This window comes from Lissotriton helveticus, chromosome 9 (genome assembly GCF_964261635.1).
Source record: "Lissotriton helveticus chromosome 9, aLisHel1.1, whole genome shotgun sequence".
NCBI classification, from domain to species: domain Eukaryota; kingdom Metazoa; phylum Chordata; class Amphibia; order Caudata; family Salamandridae; genus Lissotriton; species Lissotriton helveticus.
Window position 1 is genome coordinate 1,008,035,110 of NC_136070.1, and position 20,958 is coordinate 1,008,056,067.

The 20,958-nt window shown below is 47.9% G+C and overlaps 1 protein-coding gene across 4 annotated transcripts in view; it reads right to left on the reverse strand.

Moving 5' to 3' along the window:
• The window catches only part of SAMD4B (sterile alpha motif domain containing 4B), a 1,202,466-nt gene that overhangs the window by 458,368 nt on the left and 723,140 nt on the right, over positions 1–20,958 (reverse strand). For all 4 annotated transcript variants that reach the window (XM_078661329.1, XM_078661328.1, XM_078661331.1 and 1 more), the window contains exon 9: positions 18,371–18,489. In XM_078661329.1, coding sequence (XP_078517455.1) covers positions 18,371–18,489 — 119 coding nt within the window. The remainder of the gene's footprint in view (positions 1–18,370; positions 18,490–20,958) is intronic.

Genomic DNA, 20,958 nt, shown 5'->3' on the forward strand with positions numbered 1-20,958 from the left:
GTTGACCCCATGGCAAAACCCATGAGCAGCCAACAGGGAAGAGTCCGCTGCCGCACTGATGATCTGGTTGGCCACCAGCATCCCTTCACTCAGCACTTCCTGAAAATCCTCACGCTGTTCACGAGGCAAGTGCTCCGCAAAACGCTCAAGGGAGTCCCAGAGGGCGCGGGCGTACCGACCCAACAGCGCCGTGGCACTCGCAGCCTTCATGGAGGTGGCGGCAGTTCCACAGACCTTTCTCCCTGCCGAATCCATCCACCTGGACTCCTTATCCGGGGGAACCGTGGATGACGGAGCGGAGGCATGTTGTTTGCGTGCCGCCGTCACAATGACGGAGTCCGGAGGTGGTTCCGCTCTCAGAAAAGCCGGATCCGAATCCGGGGCCCGGTACTTCCTCAGCAACCTAGATGGCGCCGCCTTTGTCACCGCTGGGGTGAGGAAAAGGTCCATAGCTGGTTCCTCCAGGCCCGGTACCAGAGGAAGGAGAGGGCGAGACGAGTGTTTTTGGTGCAACGTCTCAAAGATCACGGATGTCTTCGGCGTGGGCACTGTCAGGGGTATGCCCAGCTTCGCAGCGCCCCTCAAGAGGACATCCTGGAACGCCACCAGGTCATCAATTGGGGACACCCTCGTATCCGGTGATCCCGACAGGGTAGGAGAGCGATCCCTGGAGCCAGAGGATCCCGTGCGGGAGCGAGACTCGCGCCTCCTATGGCGGCGTCTCGACCGCGAGGACGATCTGTGTCGCGACCTGTCCCGTCTCCCAGAGCGAGAGCGAGAGCGAGACCTGCCAGTCCGTGGCCTCCCTACCGGTTTCCGTGGTGGAGTCTTCCTCGGAGCCTCCTTGGGCGCAGGTTTAGGGGTCCCCTTAGGAGGTACAGGCAAAAACGGCAGCGAAGTGGACCTCGGCGGAGGTACCTCCGGCTGCGGTGCCGGCCCACGCGGAGGGACCGGTGGCGGCGGGTCGTCCGCTGGAAGTGGAGGCAGCGTCGGAGGATCCTCTTGAGGCAGAGGAGGAGGAGGAGTGACCGCCTTCGGAGCAGGTGTATGCGTCGACCGAGGCCGAGAAGGAGTGTACACCGCAGAGTACACCGTGCCCTGTGATCCTTTAGGCGAAGAGGGCTGAGAGCCCGCCCCTTCAGCCGGAGACCGCTTCCTCTTGCGTCCCCCACTGGAAGCAGTGTGACTCCTGGGACTAGAATCCCTCTTGCGACGTTTTGGAGAGCCTGACCGACTCCTAGACGTCGACCTCCGTCTGCTCGACGTCGAGCGTCGCTTTTCCGGCGTCGAAGGGCGTTTCCTTGACTCCGGCGTCGAACGCCGCCTCCGCGACGTCGACCTCTTCTTCCTCGGTGTCGAACGCCGACTCCTCGACGTCGACCTCTTTCTTCTCGACGTCGACCTTTCTCCTCGACGTCGCACGCCTCCTCAACGTCGAACGGTCCTTCCTCGACGACGAGCGTCGCCGTCGTCGTCTGGATGTTCTCGACGTCGAGGATCCCCTCGACGTCGACCGGCGGTGTCGCCTCGACGGCGAGCGCCGATGTCCATGACGTCGGTATGAAGCCCTCGACGTCGACGCCGAAGAAGACGTCGACGGCGGCTTCGTCCACGGTGGTTTCGACGTCGAGTCGTCCCGATGTCTCGACCCGGAGCCCCGGGGAGAAGGGGAGCACACCGCCGTCATCCCTCTCGACGTCGACGCTATCGACGTCGACGGAGACCGGGATCGCTTGCTGGGCTTCCTGCCTCTGGGGAGCCCCCCAGAGGCCTCAGCAGAGGCAGAGGGAACCTTCCCTGACTGCCCAGACCCACTTGCAGCCTGCAGGCGCCTCTCCTCAAGGCCAGACAGCCTGATCTTCGCCCTTTCCTTCAGAGTGCGAGTTGTAAACTGCTGGCAGATGACACACTCCTCAGGGACATGATCTTCAGGGAGGCAGACGATGCAGATATCATGTGGATCACCTCTGGCCTTCTTCCTCTCACATGCTGGACACTTCACAAAGAGGCCAGGCATTTTAGAGCCCTAAAACACCTGAAGCAGCACACTGAAGAGAAGAGAAAACCAAGAAAGTAAACTGCAACACTTTTAGAATACAAAAGTGCCAAAACATGCAATAACCCCTTGAAACAAGGGAGAGCTCAATGCCAGGGTCCTGTAAGCAGGAGCCGGAAAAAAGAACTGAAGTCAGTGGGACCTGCTATGCATTCTGGGATACTGGGAGAAGGTTCTAGAAGGTTTCCTTAAAGGCACAGTATCCTGTTTAAGCCACATAATGGCAGCCTATGGGGCTTGTCTGTCCAGGCCTTCCTCTCTATCATTTCTGAGGGGTTTTGCAGTAAAGGCAAGGGAAATCTGGACAGGCTTTGCTGTTTGTGGATTTTTGGTGGAATTTCTAGTTGAAGTACTGGACAGTGTAGCCTGTGGATATAGGCTGCATTATTTGTCTTTAAATTTTCTCTTAAGTGTCTTTGCAGTTCTGCAATTTTTTGACAACTTAAGAGATTATTTTTGATTGCCGGGGTCCACGCACATGGGCGGGACTATTCACTAGATTATGACTATACACAGAGATCCCCTACTACAGAAATGTATATGTGTATAATTTTGAGTACTATGTGCTCTTTTTATGTATTTTACACATATATATGTATTATGATATGTGTTCCAGGTTCCCGCATATGGGCGGAGATAATTCAGTGCTTATGACTATTGATGAGTATCCCCTGGAAGAGAAACAATTAATTGTGCAGATACCTACCCCTTCTGTTGTTGGTACCCCTGCATTTCCAATGCAATATACTTTAGTTTGGCCAAGACCCATAAAAGTGCTCATAAAACAAATACTATACCAATATAAAACAAAAAATAAAAGGAAAATGCTACTTACCAGTATACATCTGTTCTTGGCATGTAGAGCTATAGAGTTGTATACTTTAGCATAGATTGCCATCTGGTGTTGGGCTCAGATGTTTGCACTTTGTTTTTGTTGAAGAAGTCTTTGTAGTCACGAGAGCTGCGATGGTGGGCAGACAGGGGTCAGGCAGCTGTGCTGATCCTGCTCGACCTGTATGCCGCCTTCAACACGGTTAACCATGGTACCTTGCTGAGAGGTGGGGGTTACGGGCAGCGCTTTTAGGTGGTTCCATTCCTTTCTTCTGGATAGACAGCAAGCTGTGTCCCTCCCTCCTTACCAATCCGCCTTTACAAACATCTCGCATGGCGTTTCACAGAGCTCAGCTATCATCCCTATTTTATTCAACATCTATATGAAACCCCTGATTGCGGTCATCAAAGAACATAACATTGACATCGTAAATTATGCTAATGACACGCAGTTGATTCTCTCTCTTGAGGGAGATCAATCAACTTCGTTGGAAGTGTTTCAGAGCTGCCAGCGAGATAAGGCGCTCTGGTTGAGGTCAATTCTCTGCAATTCAATGCAGGTAAAATGGAGATGCTTTATTGTCCTAGGGACAGGGTCCCGTCTGTGCTGCCCAGTAATTTTTGGCCTACTGACTCCTCCCCTTCGGTTCAGTCAGTGAATACGGTCCAGAACCTACTTTGGAAGCTCAGGTTTCGAAAATGGTGACAGGTTGCCTGGCCATTATTAGATTGTTTAGGAAAATTCTCCCTTTGCTGCCTCCTCCAGCCCGGGCAGTAGTGGTGCGTAGCACCGTGCTCAGTAGAATATATTACTGTAATGCCCTGCTGCTTGAGTCCCCGAAATTTCTTCTTGACAGACTTCAAAGAATCCAGTCGGCCACGGCCAAGTTAGCCCTTGGGTGGCCTAGAAGGTCCTCCTCCTCTATGGGTTTGAATCAGCTGCATTGGCTCCCTTTGAGACAGAGTCCAGATTAAGTCTCTCTGTCTGGTGTTTAAAGCCCTTCATGGGCTGGGACCTGTTCCTTTGCAGAGGAAGTTTTCGTGGTACGTGCTTGTGCGAAACCTTCGCTCCTCATCGGCGAGACTGGTGAGCATACCAAGGTTCAAGAAAGCTAAAGCAGGGGGTAGATCCTTTGGTGTAGCTGCAGCTAAACTGTGGAACGTACTCCCGTTGGAGCTCAGGCAAGCGACTGACCTCCTATCCTTTAGAAGGAGATTAAAAACCTGGTTTCATATGATCTAGTGGTGTGTAGTCACTGTTTTTCCTTCCGAGTCTGCAAGCGCCAGGATGCTTGCAAGGTGACAGTGTGCTTTATAAGCTAAATAAATAAAATAGGTGACTTCTTATGGTGATAGTGCACATGGACGTCGACTCCTCTTCAGATTGTTTTTTGCCATAAAGGGTGATGATGGAGTTAGTAAGAGAAATAGAAGAGGATGTCCATATGATGTATCTAATTAAGATAATACTGCAAGAGATAAAGGTACCCAGGGAGCTGGGTGGGCATATACAACTCTACAGCACTACATGCCAAGAACAGATTCATACTTGTAAGTAGCATTTTCCGTTTCGAGGCATATGAGCTGTAGACTGTATATTTTAGCATAGACTGTAAAGCCGTTGTTTCCCCTTTCGCGGTGGAAACCTGTATCTGTTGCAGTAGTTTGAAAAAGTGTTCTTAACACAGCCTGTCTCACAGTAGCTTGTTGCTTTGCTTGCACATCTACACAATAGTGTTGAGTGAAAGTATGGGGTGTAGACCAAGTTGCTGCTTTGCAGATGTCATGTATGGTAATGTTCCCTAAGAATGCCATAGAAGCCCCTAGTTTGCATGTGGAATGAGCTCTAGGGGTGGATAGTTTATGTGCTTTAGCTTTGAGATGCATATTTTTTTCTTAAATTCTCTTTATTAAGTTTTTTCAATAGACAAGCTCAAACATTGGTACAAGCAAATCAAAGCTATACGTATGCCAAGCTCCAAAAGAACAATGGAGTAAATTAACAATACAAAAATAAAAATAAAAAAAGGGGGAAAAAAAGACCGGTCAAGTCCACTAGATTAGTCAAAAATAGAAGAAAAGAAACAATACAGGTCATGTACAGTTAGACTCAAATTAATGGACATGATAATAAACAGATTGTAAAACAACGGAAGTGGAGGCAACACATGGTAAGATATCTCACTCCTCAAGGGGAACTAACAATATTTACATGTTACAATAGAGACACTTCAGCGCGAGTGGCATACATGGTATAAACAGGTACAGTTCAGAGGCAATAAAAGAAGGGCGGCCTTCCATACTCAAGGATACACACACCCAGTCATCATACATTCACCATCCTCATGGTGTGTCTGGAGAACCATCAATATTAGGAGAGCTTACCCGAGCTCGCGTCCAAGTCCGAAACGGCTCCCAAATATCTCTGGGTCTAGACGCCAGTGGCATCAGCTCCCAGTACATACTCAGATGCGTGTGACCATAGACGACATCCATCAGCCATGCATCAAAGGTGGGAGCTTTTTTCCGACCCGAATTCAGGGCAATCTGCCTTTTAGCGTATAACAATAGCGCATGGAGTTTCCGTGTAGAGGGAGCAGTGTCGCACACAAGGCGCAACAAGCCTTGGTGTGGTGCGGGGTTGTCCGTCCTATCTAATATCGGATTAGTGGCATCAAAAATCTCACCCCAGAATTCACGCAGATGAGAACAATCCCATGTCATATGCAGGAAAGTGGCGGGTTCAAATCCACACCTCCAACATCTTGCATCCTCTCGGAGGTTCATACGGTGTAGACCTGCCGGTGTTCTGTAATATCTATGTAAGAATTTAAAATGCACTAGACGTAACCTATAATTCGGGGATAGCTCAAGTAATTGCCCGCAACAGAAATACCATGGTTTGTCAGTCAACTGGGGGTCTAAATCTGCATTCCACAGCTGCAGTGATCTAGGTTGGACAATCGGGCCTGGTCTTGCATGGCTGTGTACAGTCGAGTGACTAGCTTTCGTGGCGAGGCTCGCGCTAATATATCCTGCAGGGCATTTAATGTTGGGGGGGCTTCCGGAAAATCTGCATGCATTGCCGTACAGGCCAACTTAAGTTTGGGATACTAAAACTTCTCCCGAAAGGACACCTCTCCACTCTCGCCGCCCGTAGGTGGAGAGCGGAAAGCCCCATAGGATATAGATCGGCAAAAGTGCGCATCTGGAACCCATCAAGCTCCAACACCCCTCCATCATCTTCCAAACAGGCGAGCATCGGGTTACAACGTAAGGGGATCGCAGGAGCAAACAGCAACGGGAGGCAAGCTCTGCGCTGCATCGCTCTCCAGACCCATCGCACCATACCCACAGTATCTACATCCGATCTGGGGCGTGCTGTCTTTTTATGAAGGGCAACTTCCAGTGAAGTGGGAGCTACTGCATCTATTTCAACAGCAACGTGCGGCTGGTATGGCGTACGGTGTATCCAAAAATGCAAAAATTGAGCCTGCGCACAGAGCGCGTACAGCTGCATGTCCGAGGCACCCAAGCCGCCCCGTCGCAGCGGCAATGTCAGGAGGGCCCACGATACTCTAGCCTGGCTCCCAGCCCAAACCAGTGATAATAACTGAGTGTGGAGATACTTAAAAAAATGTTGCGTGAGGGGAATCGGGATGTTCGCAAAGAGATATAAAAATTTCGGCAGCACCACCATTTTGGACAATGCCACCTTGCCTGCGATTGACAGAGGCAGCCGGGACCAGATCGCCACCTTACTCTCAAGCCAAGTGACGGCTCTACCAAAGTTCAAATTCCAAATGTCTTGCAGATGTCTGCAGATCCAGATGCCAAGGTATTTGACCTCAGAGGCCTTCCAGCTTAGTGGGTAATCCGATGTCACCTCGGGCGTACCGTCCGTCAAAGGAAAAATGACAGACTTTGCCCAGTTAATATTGCTGAGATAGAGGGGTCCCAGTTATCACACAGAAAGTTATTTACAAAACATAGAGATTAGTCAAATATAAAGACAAAAAAGTCAATCTGCTAACATTGTTTTTAATTACAACGAAGCCGAGCCAACTATTAAGGCAACCATTCTTGGTACAACACTTAAAAATTGAATATAGTGCCCTGGAAAAGGGGGGAGGGAAAGTGTGCAATGAGTGTAGGAAAGGGTAAGTGACAAAGACAAAGCCACACGGCCACACAGTAATGAATTGACACATACACTAATTCAAATATCACCGACCATAGGTTCAAATGAATACTTCAAAATAACATGCTTCATGAATGTACTTAATAACACAATTATTGGAATGAAGCTGAAAACACAAGAAAAAGTCGACGTTTCGACCCCTTTTATAAAGGCAGGCTTGCATTGATCCCTTGCAGTGGGGTCTTAATCAGGACAGGAGACAGGGACACAAACCTATTTAGTGTAGAAATTCACAATTAGGGACGACTCCTAGGTAAATTATAGTTAGAAAATAAGCACATCGAAAATAAAGAAAACAAGACATACCAGGGATGCTTGTTTTCAGGGGCGAAGAAGGAACTGTCAATCCCCCACGACAGACTAAACAGAGCCAGGACTTGTGGACCAACCTCTGATGTCAGAAATAAGTACAATGGATGAATGGGTAATTAACATAGAAGAGAGGCGTCATTCTAGATGGGGAGGAAATAATAATAAAACCAATAAGCCTATAACAGACGATTTAGATGGTAAAAAGGCGTAGTGGGATTATAATAAACGAACTTACAGTGAGCACCTTGTCGTAATTCCCAACTGGGTTCCCACTAGGTCAGGGACACCGGGATCGGTGTATTTCGAAGTTAGCCAACCGAGTCACATCATTGTGTGAATCGGCAAAAGAAAAATCAGGCAACTGGGGGTCTCTAAAAGAAAGGGAAGGAGACCATCACAAAATGTAACACGAGCCAAGGAATTAATAGATAAACAACCCATTCAATGGAGCCTACCGGTTGAGAGTTGTTTGGAGGGGTCACCGAGCTTGCATAATGCACTCTGCAAAATATTATTATTCATACCGGCACCTGTAAACGACAAAAGCCGGGGGTCTGCTTTAAAATTAATTAGAGAAACGGTAAACTAAGTATCTAAGTTACGTGAAATGAGGTAGGGGATGTACCTGATGCACGATTTGTTGATCAGAGTACAAGCAACAGCAGCGTAGCAGAGTTCGCGTAGCGGAGTACGCAGGATGGTTCCAGGCTTAAAATGCGATCACATGATACTGATCGTCATGAAAATGGAAGAGGGCAAGAATGTAATGCATATAGCGCTCATAATGGGGCGGCCATCATAGAATGACTGCTAGTATGTTATAAGATGGTACATCTCGGGCCAACATTACTCCGGAATAGAACGCAATGCCACATCGTGATGCTGGCAATGAAAAGCATGTAAAAGTTTTATATTTTAAAGCAATGAATGATCAATTATACGAGACATAGGTTCACCAATATATAATTCTGATCGGAGTGAATTAAAACCGACAAGGGGGGGGGGGGGGGGGGGGGGTTGTAGTCTGCCTGATTTCGTTCCGAAATTGGTCCATAAAAATGACAAGTCATTATAAATAACATAGAGGGTCAGTTAGATTGTTTCTAAAAACATATATTGTATCTCAGATGCCGATATAGGGACTTCAGGATTGTTTAGAGATTAGTGGAGCAACAACAACAAAGTATGGCGTACCTGTCACAAGACGGTATAGGCCACCGCAAGCATGTTTATCAAATCTTAAATTGGAGATACACAATCAATTAGCATAGAATGTCGTCATATATTTGATATCTAATCACACCCATCAACAAGTGTATATATTGCAAACAAGGCGTACCTGTCACAGGACGGTAAAGGCCAATGCAGTAATTGGTACCATATGGTGATAATTGCACATGATTCATGCCCATAAAACATGATTGGAAGAACTAGAACAGTCTAGAGAGCGAATAAAAAAGATGGAAGCAAAAACCTGCATTATATCTTGCACAGTAGGGGAACAGACATCTCTAATTGAGCAGCGCCAGCTGGGAAAAGGAACTGTCATGTTCATTGAGGCAATTACTAATAGAATTAAAGCGAAACATCCATTTAAGCTCCCTGATATTGAGGATGTCAGTGATGCTACCACCTCTGGGGCCCAGGACCACCTGTTCTAATATGCTGAATTCATATATGTGCATAGACTGAATAGCAGTATCTCCTCTAGCGGTGGCCACCTGTGCCAGCTGCAGCAGTTTGGAAAAGAGTTTTGAGGACAGCTTGGCCTACAGCAGCTTGCTGTTTTGCTTGCATGTCTACACAGTAGTGTTTAGTGAAGGTGAGTATGGTGGACCATGTGGCTGCCTTACATATGTCTTCGAGAGGAATATTCCCTAGGAAAGCCATGGATGCCCCCATTTTGCGTGTAAAGTGCGCTCTAGGGGGGACTGTTAAAGTGTGTTTAGCTTTTAGATAACATATTTGAATGCATTTAACTATCCATCTGGCTATTCCTGACTTTGAAATAGGATTTCCTTTGTGTTGTGGTGCAAAAACAACAAACAGTTGTTTAGTTTTCCTAAAGGATTTAGTTCTGTCCACATAGTAAAGTAGAGCTCTTCTTACGTCTAGTGTGTGCAGGGCTCTCTCAGCTACTGACTGTGGATTCTGAAAGAACACTGGCAGTTCAATTGCTTGATTGATATGGAAATTGGATACGACTTTAGGCTTGAATTTAGGGTTTGTTCTAAGAACTACCCTGTTAGCATGTACCTGCATGAAGGGATCTTAAATTGTCAGTGCTTGCAATTCACTCACTCTCCTGAGTGAGGTAATGGCAACTAATAATGCAACCTTCCACGTTAGGAATTGCAATTCGCATGAGTGTAGAGGTTCGAAAGGAGGTCCCCTGAGTCTGGTAAGCATTATATTTAGATTCCAGACTGGGGAAGGAGGGTGTCTTGGAGGGATCACCCTTTTTAAACCCTCCATAAATGCTTTAAGTGCTGGTACCCTAAACAGTGAAAGGTATTGCCTGTTCTGAAAGTATGCTGCTATAGCAGCCAGGTGTAGTCGTATGTAAGAGTATGCTAAGTTACATCTTTGTAAATGCAGCAGGTAGCATATGATGTTTTGTATGGAAGCGTCTAATGGGTTGATTTGGTTATTGTTGCAGTAAATAACAAATCTCTTCCATTTTGCTGCATATCATGCTCGTGTGGTTGGTTTTCTTGCCTCCCTAATGATGTTCATGCAGTCTGGGGGCAAGTTAAGGTATCCGAACTCTAAGACCTCAGGAGCCAGATCGCTAGGTTCATCTGATTGGGATCTGGGTGTCTTATTTCTCCATGGTTCTGAGTTAGAAGATGTGGAGCAAGGCACAGTCTTTGATGGGGAACTACCAAAAGTTCTAGGAACGTTGTGTACCATGGTTGTCTCGCCCATGTGGGAGCAACTAGGATTAGGGTGAGTGAGTGTTGTCGCAGTTTGCGTGCCACCAGCGGGATCAGCGGTGCTGGAGGAAAATCGTACGCAAATCTGCCTGACCAGTTCATCCATATCGCATTGCCCAATGACAACGGATGTGGGAATCTGGCGGCAAAGTACTGGCATCTGTAGTTTTCTTTTGTGGCAAACAGGTCTACCTCTGGGTGACCCCATTCCTCGAAGAATGGCTGGAGAACTTGGGGGTGAATCTCCCATTCGTGGATTTGTTGGCTGTGCCTGCTGAGCAGGTCGGCAATTTGATTGTCCTTCCCTGGGAGGTGTTCTGCTAGGAGAAAGATGTTCTTTTGAATTGCCCACTTCCATATGCTCTGCGCCAGATGGGACAGCTGTGGAGAGTGAGTTCCTCCCTGCTTCTGGATATAGTACATTGCGGTCATGTTGTCCGTCCGGATCAACACCGTCTTGTTCTACACGTATTTTTGAAAGGCTTTTAGGGCTAGGAAGATCGCTAGCAATTCTAGTTGGTTGATATGCAGCCTTTTTTGTTTGTTCGTCCAGAGTCCTTGTACGGTGTACTGAAGGAGATCGGCTCCCCAGCCTGTCAGTGATGCGTCCGCTGTTAGTACTAGTTGTGGAACCGGCTCTTGGAACAGTCGCCCCTTTGAAAGGTTTTGTGGGTTCCACCACTGCAGAGATTTGTGAGCGCGACTGTCCACCAACACTAGGTCTTTTAGTTGTCCACGAGCCTGGTTCCATTGCCGTGCTAGGCATTCCTGTAACGGGCGCATTTGAAGTCTGGCATGGGGGACAATGAATATGCAGGAGGCCATCATGCCTATGAGCTGCATGAAAACTTGGGCTGGCAGGGAGTGCTGTGGCAGGAATTTGCGGATGAGTATCTGCATGCTGGCTATCCTTGCTGTGTTTGAGTACGCCTTTGCCACTGAGGTGTTTATAGTGGCTCCCAGGTATTGCTGTATGTGGGAACGTTGCAGATGCGATTTTGTGTAGTTGATTGAAAAGCCTAGGCTGTGTAGCAACTGGATTGTCTGACGTGTGTGCTGAACACTCTTGGTACGATTTTGCTTGTATCAGCCAATCGTCCAGATAAGGGTACACATGGACGTGTTGTCTCCAGAGATGCGCTGCTACTGTTGCTAAGCATTTTGTAAACACTCTTGGCGCCGTGGTAACCCCGAAGGGATAAACCTTGAATTGGTAGTGTTGCCCTTCTATTGTGAATCTGAGGTATTTTCTGTGGGCTGGATGGATGGGTATGTGGAAGTACGCGTCCTTGAGGTCCAGTGTTGCTAGGAAGTCTCCTTGCTGTAGCAACGGGAGCACTTGTTGTAGTGTGATCATATGGAAGTGCTCCGATAGTATGTATCGATTTAGGGGCCTGAGGTCCAAAATTGGTCTGAGAGAACCGTCCTTCTTTGGAATAAGGGAGTATACTCCTTTCCCTTGTTGTTGGAAAGGGACTTGCTCTATGGCCCCCTTTTCCAGCATGCTTTTCACCTCTTGTTGTAGTAATGTGATGTGTTCTATGGACATAGGAAGATGTTTGGGTGGTATGTTTGGTGGCGTAGAAGTCAGTTCTAGGCAATAACCAGACTGGATAATTTCTCTCACCCACCTGTCCGTGGTAATTGCGTGCCAGACAGGTAGGAACTGTTGTAGTCTGCCTCAGACAGGTGTTAAGTGGTCTGGAGGCAGCGTAATGAAGTCACTTGTTTGTGGTGGCGGAGGCCCTGGTGTTATTGCCTCCCCGCCCTCTTCCCTTATTACTGTTACCTCTGTAACCGCCTCTGGTGGTGTTCTTTGCGAAGGAACCTTGTGTGTTACCTTTGTTTGAGGCAGATGTTTGGGAAGTATTTCCTCGTGTATTTGCTCTGTATGAGGAGCATCGAAAGGAGCCCCTATGTTGCAGAAATTGCAGTGCACCCATGGATTTCGCGGTTTCTGTGTCCTTTTTCATTTTGTCCAAGATGGTGTCTACCGCAGGACCAAATAAAAAATCTGGATTGACGGGTTGGTTTAGAATGGTGGACTGCACCTCATTCTTAAAACCTGAGACCCGCAGCCATGCGTGTCTGCGGAGGAGGACACTAGTATTAATGGACCTGGCTGCGGTGTCTGCAGCGTCCAGCGCACATTTAATGGAGGCATTTGATATGAATTTTCCCTCCTGAATGAGATCATTTGCTTGTGCTTTAAAAGGCTTGGGCAAATGTTCCATAAGGCTCTCGAGCTGACCATAGTGCGCCCTATCGTAACGAGCCAGTAGGCCTTGCGTGTTAGCAATTCTCCAAGAGGGAGATGCTTGTGCCGCTTCCCTTTTGCCTGAAGCCTCTAGAATTTTTGACTCCTTATCAGGGGGAGGTGCTTCCCCTGTTGTCTGAGAGTTGGCTCTTTTACGTGCGTTAGCAACCACCAGTGAGTCTAGTGGCAACTGGCCCTTGATGTAAGTAGGGTCTGTAGGAGCCGGTCTATACTTTTTTTCTATTCTGGGATTGATTACCCGTGCCCTGGCTGTATCCTTGAATAAGTCAGGTGCGCGCTTTAGAACTCCCTTCAACATGGGAAGTGTTTTGACACTTTTTTCAGCAGTAGTGAAGGTGTCAAAGAGGAAGTCTTCTTCCACGGGGTCACTGTGCATCTCCACGTTGTGGAATTGTGCTGCCCTGTCTATGAGTTGGTTAAAGACTACTGTGTCATCAGTGGGTGATGGTTTAGTAGGATAAGTGGGCACATCAGGGATGAGATGGGTGTCATAAGGGTCTGTTGGCTCATCCCAAGGCTCCTCTTGGTCAGGATCTTGAGGAAAGTCATATAGAGGCTGTGGTTCGTACCCTGTGTCGCCCTCATTGTCCCCGTGGTGAGAAGGAGAGGTAGGTGCAAAGGGTGTGGAAGGCATAATAGGTTGAAAAGGGATGAAGGGTCTTGTGGGGGAAGTACCAATGTCCTTCTTCTTCAGTGGAATAGGTGAATCAGGTTCAAAGTCCAAAGGTCTCTTTTTTCCTATGCAGGGTGGTAACTTTACCAGTGTCTGGGTTAATGTAAATTTTAGCTTGGTCGTTGGATGGATCTGGGTGGAATAGTTCTTCCTCTACAGTCCTGGGTTTGATGTTGGACTTTTTCGGGTTGACAACACCTGGTTTTTCGACGGCCTTTGGTGTTTTGCTGGACTTTTTCGGCTCCGGCCCTGATTTTGGGCCGACAAGTGGATTCGGGTCGACCGGAACTTTCGGGTCGACACCTTTTTTGTGCTCCGTAGGCTTCTTTGTATGAGTGTCTTTCACCGGATCGATGTTCTTTTTTGGATCGACCGGTGTCTTTGGAGCCGTTATCTTTGGGTCGACAGGTTTGACCGGCTTCGATGGTTTCGGTACGGCACCCGATGCCGGGTCAACGGTTTTTGGAACAGCAGGTTTGTTCGGGTCGACGACCTTCGGTTCGGCGCCCTTCGGCTGCGTGCCCTTGTTCGGGTCGACCGATTTTTTGGGGTCGACGGTTTTTGGCTGAACGGCCTTTGTGGGGTCGACAGTCTTCTTTGGCTCGACGCTCTTTGGCTGTGCGGCCTTTTTTTGGATCGACGCCCTTCGGGTCGGTGACCTTTTTTGGCTCTGTAACCTTCTTCGGGGCGATGGTACTAGGCCCTGGGGTTTCCGAAGGTTTCGTTTTCGGAGCCGAGGCAGAAGGCAGGGCTGTCGAAAGTTTTTTATGATCTTGGCTAAGGCCTGTTGGCGATGCCTCGACCAGAGCCTCTGGTGACGGGTCAACTGGTGTCGGGGGCAGTGTACTCACGATTTGGCCCGACGGGATCTCGTCGTCGGAGTCGGAGTAGTCCTCTACTGTGACGATCTCTAGGTCCCAGTCTTGAGCGTCCGGTAGATCCGGGTCATCATCGAAGATGTTGTCTGGTTCCGGTGCCTGTCGCTGCATTTCTTGCCTAGCGGCCCGTCGGATCCATATGGTTTTCTTCGACCGGAACTGGGCGCAGGCCGGGCAGGTCTCTTCCCTATGATCTGGGGAAAGGCCCTTGTTGCATACTGAATGTTTATCAGTATGGGGGAACTTGGAGTGGCATTGAGGGCACCTTTTGACAGGGCTTCTTTCCATTGACGGTCAGCTCGCGTGGCGTCGAAAAGGCCCAGCGGCCCGCGTCGACGACCGATTCGATATGGAAGTTTGTATCGAGTAGAGAGATACCGAGCGAGAACAATACCGTCTAAGACGAAAGCCTTTTGGCCTTTAGAAAGTTTTGTTTTCGATTCCAAGTTGGAGTATAGGAGTTTGCATCCGAACCCAATGGCGGAAAAAAACAATCTGAGCATGGAGAGGATGCCCATGCGCACTGTAGTCCAGGGGAGGAGTCACCTATCTCGTGATACTTCGAAGACTCTTTCAGGACAACAAAGTGCAATCATCCGGACCCAACACTAGGCGGCTATCTATGCACAGATATGAATTCAGCAGCCCACATGCCTCGAACATCCTGTTCCTTGATGAGGTAAGGGGACCAGTTCTATTGCGTGTTTTTGTAATAAGGAGCGAACCTCTTGTTTTAACAGCGTCAGATGTGCTGTGGACATTGGACTTTGTTTGGGGGGTACAAATGGGGGAGTTGAAGTGAATTCCAGGCAGTAACCATACTAGATAATTTGTCTTACCCACTTGTCTGAGGTGATGGAATTTCAGACAGGTAGGAACTGTGATAGTCTTCCCCAACTGGAGTGGAAAGGTCGGTGGGAAATGGAGGGAAGTCACTGTTTTGTAGTAGGAGAGGTGCAGGTGTCATTACCACAGCCTCTAGCTGTGTTGTTGTCTCTATAGCTTCCTCTAAAATAGCCTCTGTTAGGGGAGGTTTGAGTAGTGTTTTTGTAAGAGGATGATGTGTTGTCCATCCCAATAGTTCTAGAGGCGCCCCTATAAAAGGAGCGACAAAAAGAACCTCTAGAGGCTGTTGCCTGCAGGGCTCCTATGGACTTAGCAGTTTGAGTCCTTTTTCATTTTATCCAAGGATGTGTCTACAGTGGGCCCCAATAAGTGTTCTTGATCAAAAGGTTGATTAAGAATTGCGGACTGCACATCTTGTTTGAACTCAAATATGCGTAACCATACGTGTCTGCGTAGTAAAACGCTTGTGTTAACCGCACGAGATGCTGTGTCAGCTGCATCAAGAGCACACTTTATAGAAGTGTTAGTAATTAATTTTCCCTCTTGTATGAGGTCATTGGTTTTGTTCTTGTACTGATCGGGAAGATGTTGTATGAGCTTGTCAAGCTCGTCGTAATGAGCCCTATCATACCTGGCCAGCAAAGCTTGGGTTTGGCCAGATGCATCTAGTAATTTAGACTCCTTATCTGGAGGTGGGGCATCCCCTGATGTTTGGGAATTTGCTCATTTACGTGCATTTGACACAACAAGGAATCCAGAGGGAGCTGTGCTTTAACCTAAGCTGGATCGTTGGGAGGTGGTTTATATTTTTTCGCAGTCCTGGGGTTGAGAACTCTAGCTCGGACGGGATCTTTAAAAATGTCAGGTGCATGTTTGATGATACCTTTTAACATGGGTAGAATGCTTGTTGATTTTTGTGACTGTGTGAAAGTTTCTAACAAAATATCTTCCTCCTGTGGGTCTGAGTGTAATTCCACCCCATGATATTGTGCGGCTCTGTTTATGAGCTGTGCAAAACCTATGTTGTAGTCAGGGGGTGATGGCCTAGATGGGTAGGCATCTGTATCTGGGAGATCTGGGACATCTGGTGGATTATCTTATCCTCCCAAGGATCAGGTGGTGAGAGGGTAGTGTCATCATCATTATCCTCCTGTGGGTTTTCCTCCCCACCTCCAAGGTGATCATCATCTTGTGGTGTAGGTGAATATGGAGACATTGGAGGAGAGAAGGGTATGGCTGGAGAAGTTACCACGTCTCTTCTTTAAGGGTACCTTGGGGTCTTCTGGGGAGTCCAACGGTCTCTTTTTAGATAGAATTGTCGTGATCTGACCAGTTTTAGGGTCAATGTGAAGATTTTTTTGTTTAGGATCCACTAGATTTGGTTGAAAAATGTCTTTTAAGTCAGAATCTTTGTCGGTACCGATGATCTGGGTTGTTTTGGCTTTGATTCAGAAGCTTTAGGAGGGGTTTAGTGTCCTATTGCTTTGGAGGAGCTGTGGAGTCTGAGGACTTTTTTGGATCCGAGGATTTATGGTCTTTCTTTGGCTTAGAGGATTTTTTAGGTACCGAAGATTTGCTCTTTTTCGGCTCTGAGGATTTGTGGTCCGGTTTTGGCTCCGTGGGTTTATCCTGCTGGTGCTTCGGTGCCCAATGTTTGGGTTTCGGTACCGGGGATGTAAACGCAGAACTGATGCATGGCTGGCTCAGTCCCGAGAAGCCTGAAGGCTTGTCTTTGGACTTCGGAGCCGAGCTTGAAGGCGGGGTGTCAGAAGTTTTGTCAGGGTGTCGACCTGAGCCAGAAAGCGAAGGTGTTACCGGAGCCTTGTTTTTGAGACGAGGTCGGGGGTGTTGATGTCGGTACTCATAGTTCGCTGACCTGGAGCAATCGTCTGATCTTGGGTCTCCGATTCATCGGCTTCGGAGACGCTGATATCTTCATTGTCCGGTTCTTGTTCCTTTGGAGCATCAGGACCTGCACCGAAGATGTCATCCGGCACCGAGGTAGTGGATCAAGACATTGCGTGACGTCGAGCCCGGCAATCATGTATGGTTTTCTTCTATTTAAATTAAGTGCAGGCCGGGCAATCTTTGTCCACGTAATCTGGAGAGAGGCAAAGGAATGGAGTTCTTTCCATTAGCTGTAGGGCCTGATGGCAAGGATAGGCCCAAAGGCCCACACCAACGACCGGAATCGAAGGTGTTGAGATTTATGGATCCGCGTGGAGGAACGCGATCGAAAACAATACAGTCGAGCGGTGAAGGATTCCGCGTCAAAGTGGAATAGATTATGATACCGACCTGGAGTGCAGCCGTTTACCTCCGAACCCGATGGCGGAAACAAACAATCTGAAAATGGAGTCGATGCCCATGCGCACTATCACCATAACGAGGAGTCACCTATCCTGCGACTACAAAGACTTCTTCGACAAAAACATAGTGCAAGCATCCGAGCCGAACCCTAGATGGCGATCTATGCTAAAGTATACAATCTTGAGCTCATGTGCCTCGTACATAGAGTATCATTTATAGTATATTTATAAAGAAACCATAATGGTATTACTTTAATTAGCCATATTAACACTTCTAGGTACCAACTACAATCAAACGGGAAGATCAACTGCATTATTTAGGAGATAAAAATCTTTCAGAGTAATATCCACATAGCCCCAAGAGACTTCGCAACAGGGATAGCAAGGGATAAACTAGAGTCCGTCCTCAAAATACAGAGAGCAGCTCGATGACAGTGCTGGCCTTATTGTCTACAAACAGGGGTTAACCAGTGTCTGCGGAGTCTTGTGTACGTGGGACAGTCAAGAAGGACATGGGAACCGCTCTCAGTCATAATAGAGTAGAGGGGGCAGGAGCCAATGGCCCCGGCAGTAAAACGCTTTGTGAAAGCCCTCAAAGGGAGAATCCCTGCTCCGAATTGAAGATACAATTTTCTGTCACTTGGAACGGTCACTTGATCCCAATAATCCTCATATCCTATCTGGTCCTTAATATCCAGGAATTCTCAGGATGTTCTAGGAAGATTTGTTCTACGTAAAGCTTTGGCCTCTAATGCCATCCAATACAGCTTTTTCAAGGCCGATTTTGATGGAAAAGTAGTAATGCCTGCATTCACCCAGAGCTCAAGAGGAGATACGATGCACAATACAGACCATAAAAATTCCTTGAGAAAAATAACGTGCAGAGTCCATGCCCAACACTAGATGGCAGGAGTATGCATAGCATGTGTATCTACTAACATATACTGTGAATACAATGTTATAAAAATTAAAACAGGGTGACTAGGAACATGCAACCTGCTGCACTCACCACCCAATGTGCAAAAAACATGCAAGTGTGCAGATACCTACCCCTTCTGCTGTTGATACCCCTGCATTTCCAGCATCGCCTTACGGGGCAACGTTCGCAGTAACTTCAGCACCTGCTGCTTCCATGACAACAGCCTCTTCTTCTGGGTTTCTGTGAATGCCTGTAGAAATAAAATAAAATATTTTAAGACTTTGCAATCTACTGCAGTACTGAGCAGAGGCATGACAACATGCCACTGAACAGTTAGTCTACCATGTCATGAACATATTCACAGAAAGGTTATGTATATTCTCAACACTTAAGGGTCAAAGGCACAAGATACTTACCTTCTGTAACGATATATCTGTAAGAAACATTAGTAGTGATAGATTCCTTACCTTAGAATTACCTCTAGGCGTCAGACTGGATCCGGCAAGTTTTTTCGTCAGCAGTACCCCACGCGTCGGTAGGCGTTGTTGTGCGGCTCCGCGTGCGTCGTAGGCGCTGGGATGACGTCGTCGGAACTACTTAGACGCGCCCACGCCCGCTGACGTCAGTTCTGTACACGACTTTCCACGCCAGGATCGTAGAGCCATGCAAGAAACTGACCACTGGTGCCATGAAACTAGGGCCCCGAAAAGGGATGACCGTAACCCTAGAAATCGGTTCGCAGAAAAGGGAGGATGGGTGGGGCGGTAAGGAATCTATCACTACTAATGTTTCTTACAGATATATTGTTACCGAAGAGAAGTAATGAATATGCTACTTACCAGTATGCATCTGTTCTTGGCATGTAGGGCTGCTAACATTCATATCTTAGCATTAGATCGCCGCCTAGTGTTGGGTCCGGATGATCGCACATTGTTGTCCTGGAAGAGTCTTCGAAGTATCCTGAGATAGGTGGCTCCTCCCCTGGACTACAGTGCGCATGGGCATCGGCTCCATCCCCAGATTGTTTTTCGCCATTGTGGCAGAAGATGGAGTGAAAAGTGTAAAGGATGTCCATGCTAATGACTGAATACAATAGTACATCTGCAGCTGCGACAGGCACCGGGGAGGAGGGTGGGCGATATGAATGTTAGCAGCCCTACATGCCAAGAACAGATGCATACTGGTAAGTAGCATATTCAGTTCGAGGCATGTGGGCTTCTAAATTCATATCTTAGCATAGAATACATAGCAGTCCCTCCATCAGCGGCGGTTGCCCGTGCCAGCTGCAGAAACCTGAAAAAGTGTCTTGAGAACAGCCTGCCCTACAGCAGCTTGCTGCTTGGAATGCACATCAACACAGTAGTGTTTTGTAAAGGTATGTGGTGTAACCCACGTGGCTGCTCTGCAAATGTCCTCTAAAGGAATGTTCCCTAGGAAAGCCATGGATGCCCCCAATTTGCGTGTGGAGTGCGCCCTTGGGGGTATCGTTAAAGTGCGCTTGGCCTTTTGATAACAGATTTGGATGCACTTAACAATCCACCTGGCTATTCCTGCTTTGGAAATAGGGTTGCCTTTGTGTTGTGGTGCGAAGGCAACAAAAAGTTGTCTTGTTTTCCTAAAGGGTTGTGTCCTGTCTATGTAGTACATCAACGCCCTCCGTACATCTAAGGTATGGAGCATTCTTTCCGCCACCGTTTGTGGGTTTTGGAAGAATGCCGGCAAGTCAATAGTTTGGTTGAGATGAAACTGTGACACCACCTTCGGAAGGAATTTGGGGTTAGTGCGTAGCACTAACCTATTTGGATGAATTTGAATGAAAGGCTCTTGGATTGTGAGCGCTTGTAGCTCACTAACCCGCCTCAGTGACGTAATAGCTATCAGGAAAGCTACTTTCCACGTTAGGAACTGGAGTTCACACGAGTGCAGTGGCTCAAATGGTGGTCTGATCAGTCTGGTGAGGACCACATTGAGGTTCCACACCGGAGCTGGTGGTGTTCTTGGGGGAATGACTCGTTTCAGACCTTCAAGGAAAGCTTTAATGGCAGGCACTCTGAAGACAGAGAGATGCTGCCTGTTCTGAAGATAAGCTGCTATGGCGGATAGATGTATCCGAATGGAAGTGTACGCTAGATTGCACTTGTAAAGATGCAACAGATAGCAAATGATGTTAGGGATAGATGCATCCAGCGGGTTGACGTCATTGGCTGTACAATAAATGACAAAGCGCTTCCATTTTGCAGCATAGCATGCTCTGGTAGTTGGCCTCCTTGCCTCCTTGATGATGTTCATGCATTCTGGAGGCAGGTTAAGGTATCCAAACTCTAGGACCTCAGGAGCCAGATCGCCAGGTTGAGCTGTTGCGGATCTGGATGCTGAATATCTCCATGGTTCTGCGTCAAAAGTCTGGGCGTGAGGCGCAGTCTTTGATGCGGCACCACTGAGAGTTCGAGGAACGTGGTGTACCACGCTTGGCGCGCCCACGTTGGAGCAACCAGGATGACAGTCATCGCGTGCTGCCTTAGCTTTCTTGCCACCAGCGGTATCAGAGGGGCTGGCGGAAAAGCGTACGCAAATTTGCCTGACCAGTTCATCCATATCGCATTCCCCTGCGACTGTGGGTGAGGAAACCTGGCGGCAAAGTGCTGGCATTTTGCGTTTTCTTTTGTGGCAAACAGGTCTATCTCCGGATGACCCCACTGCTGGAAGTACGGGTGGAGTA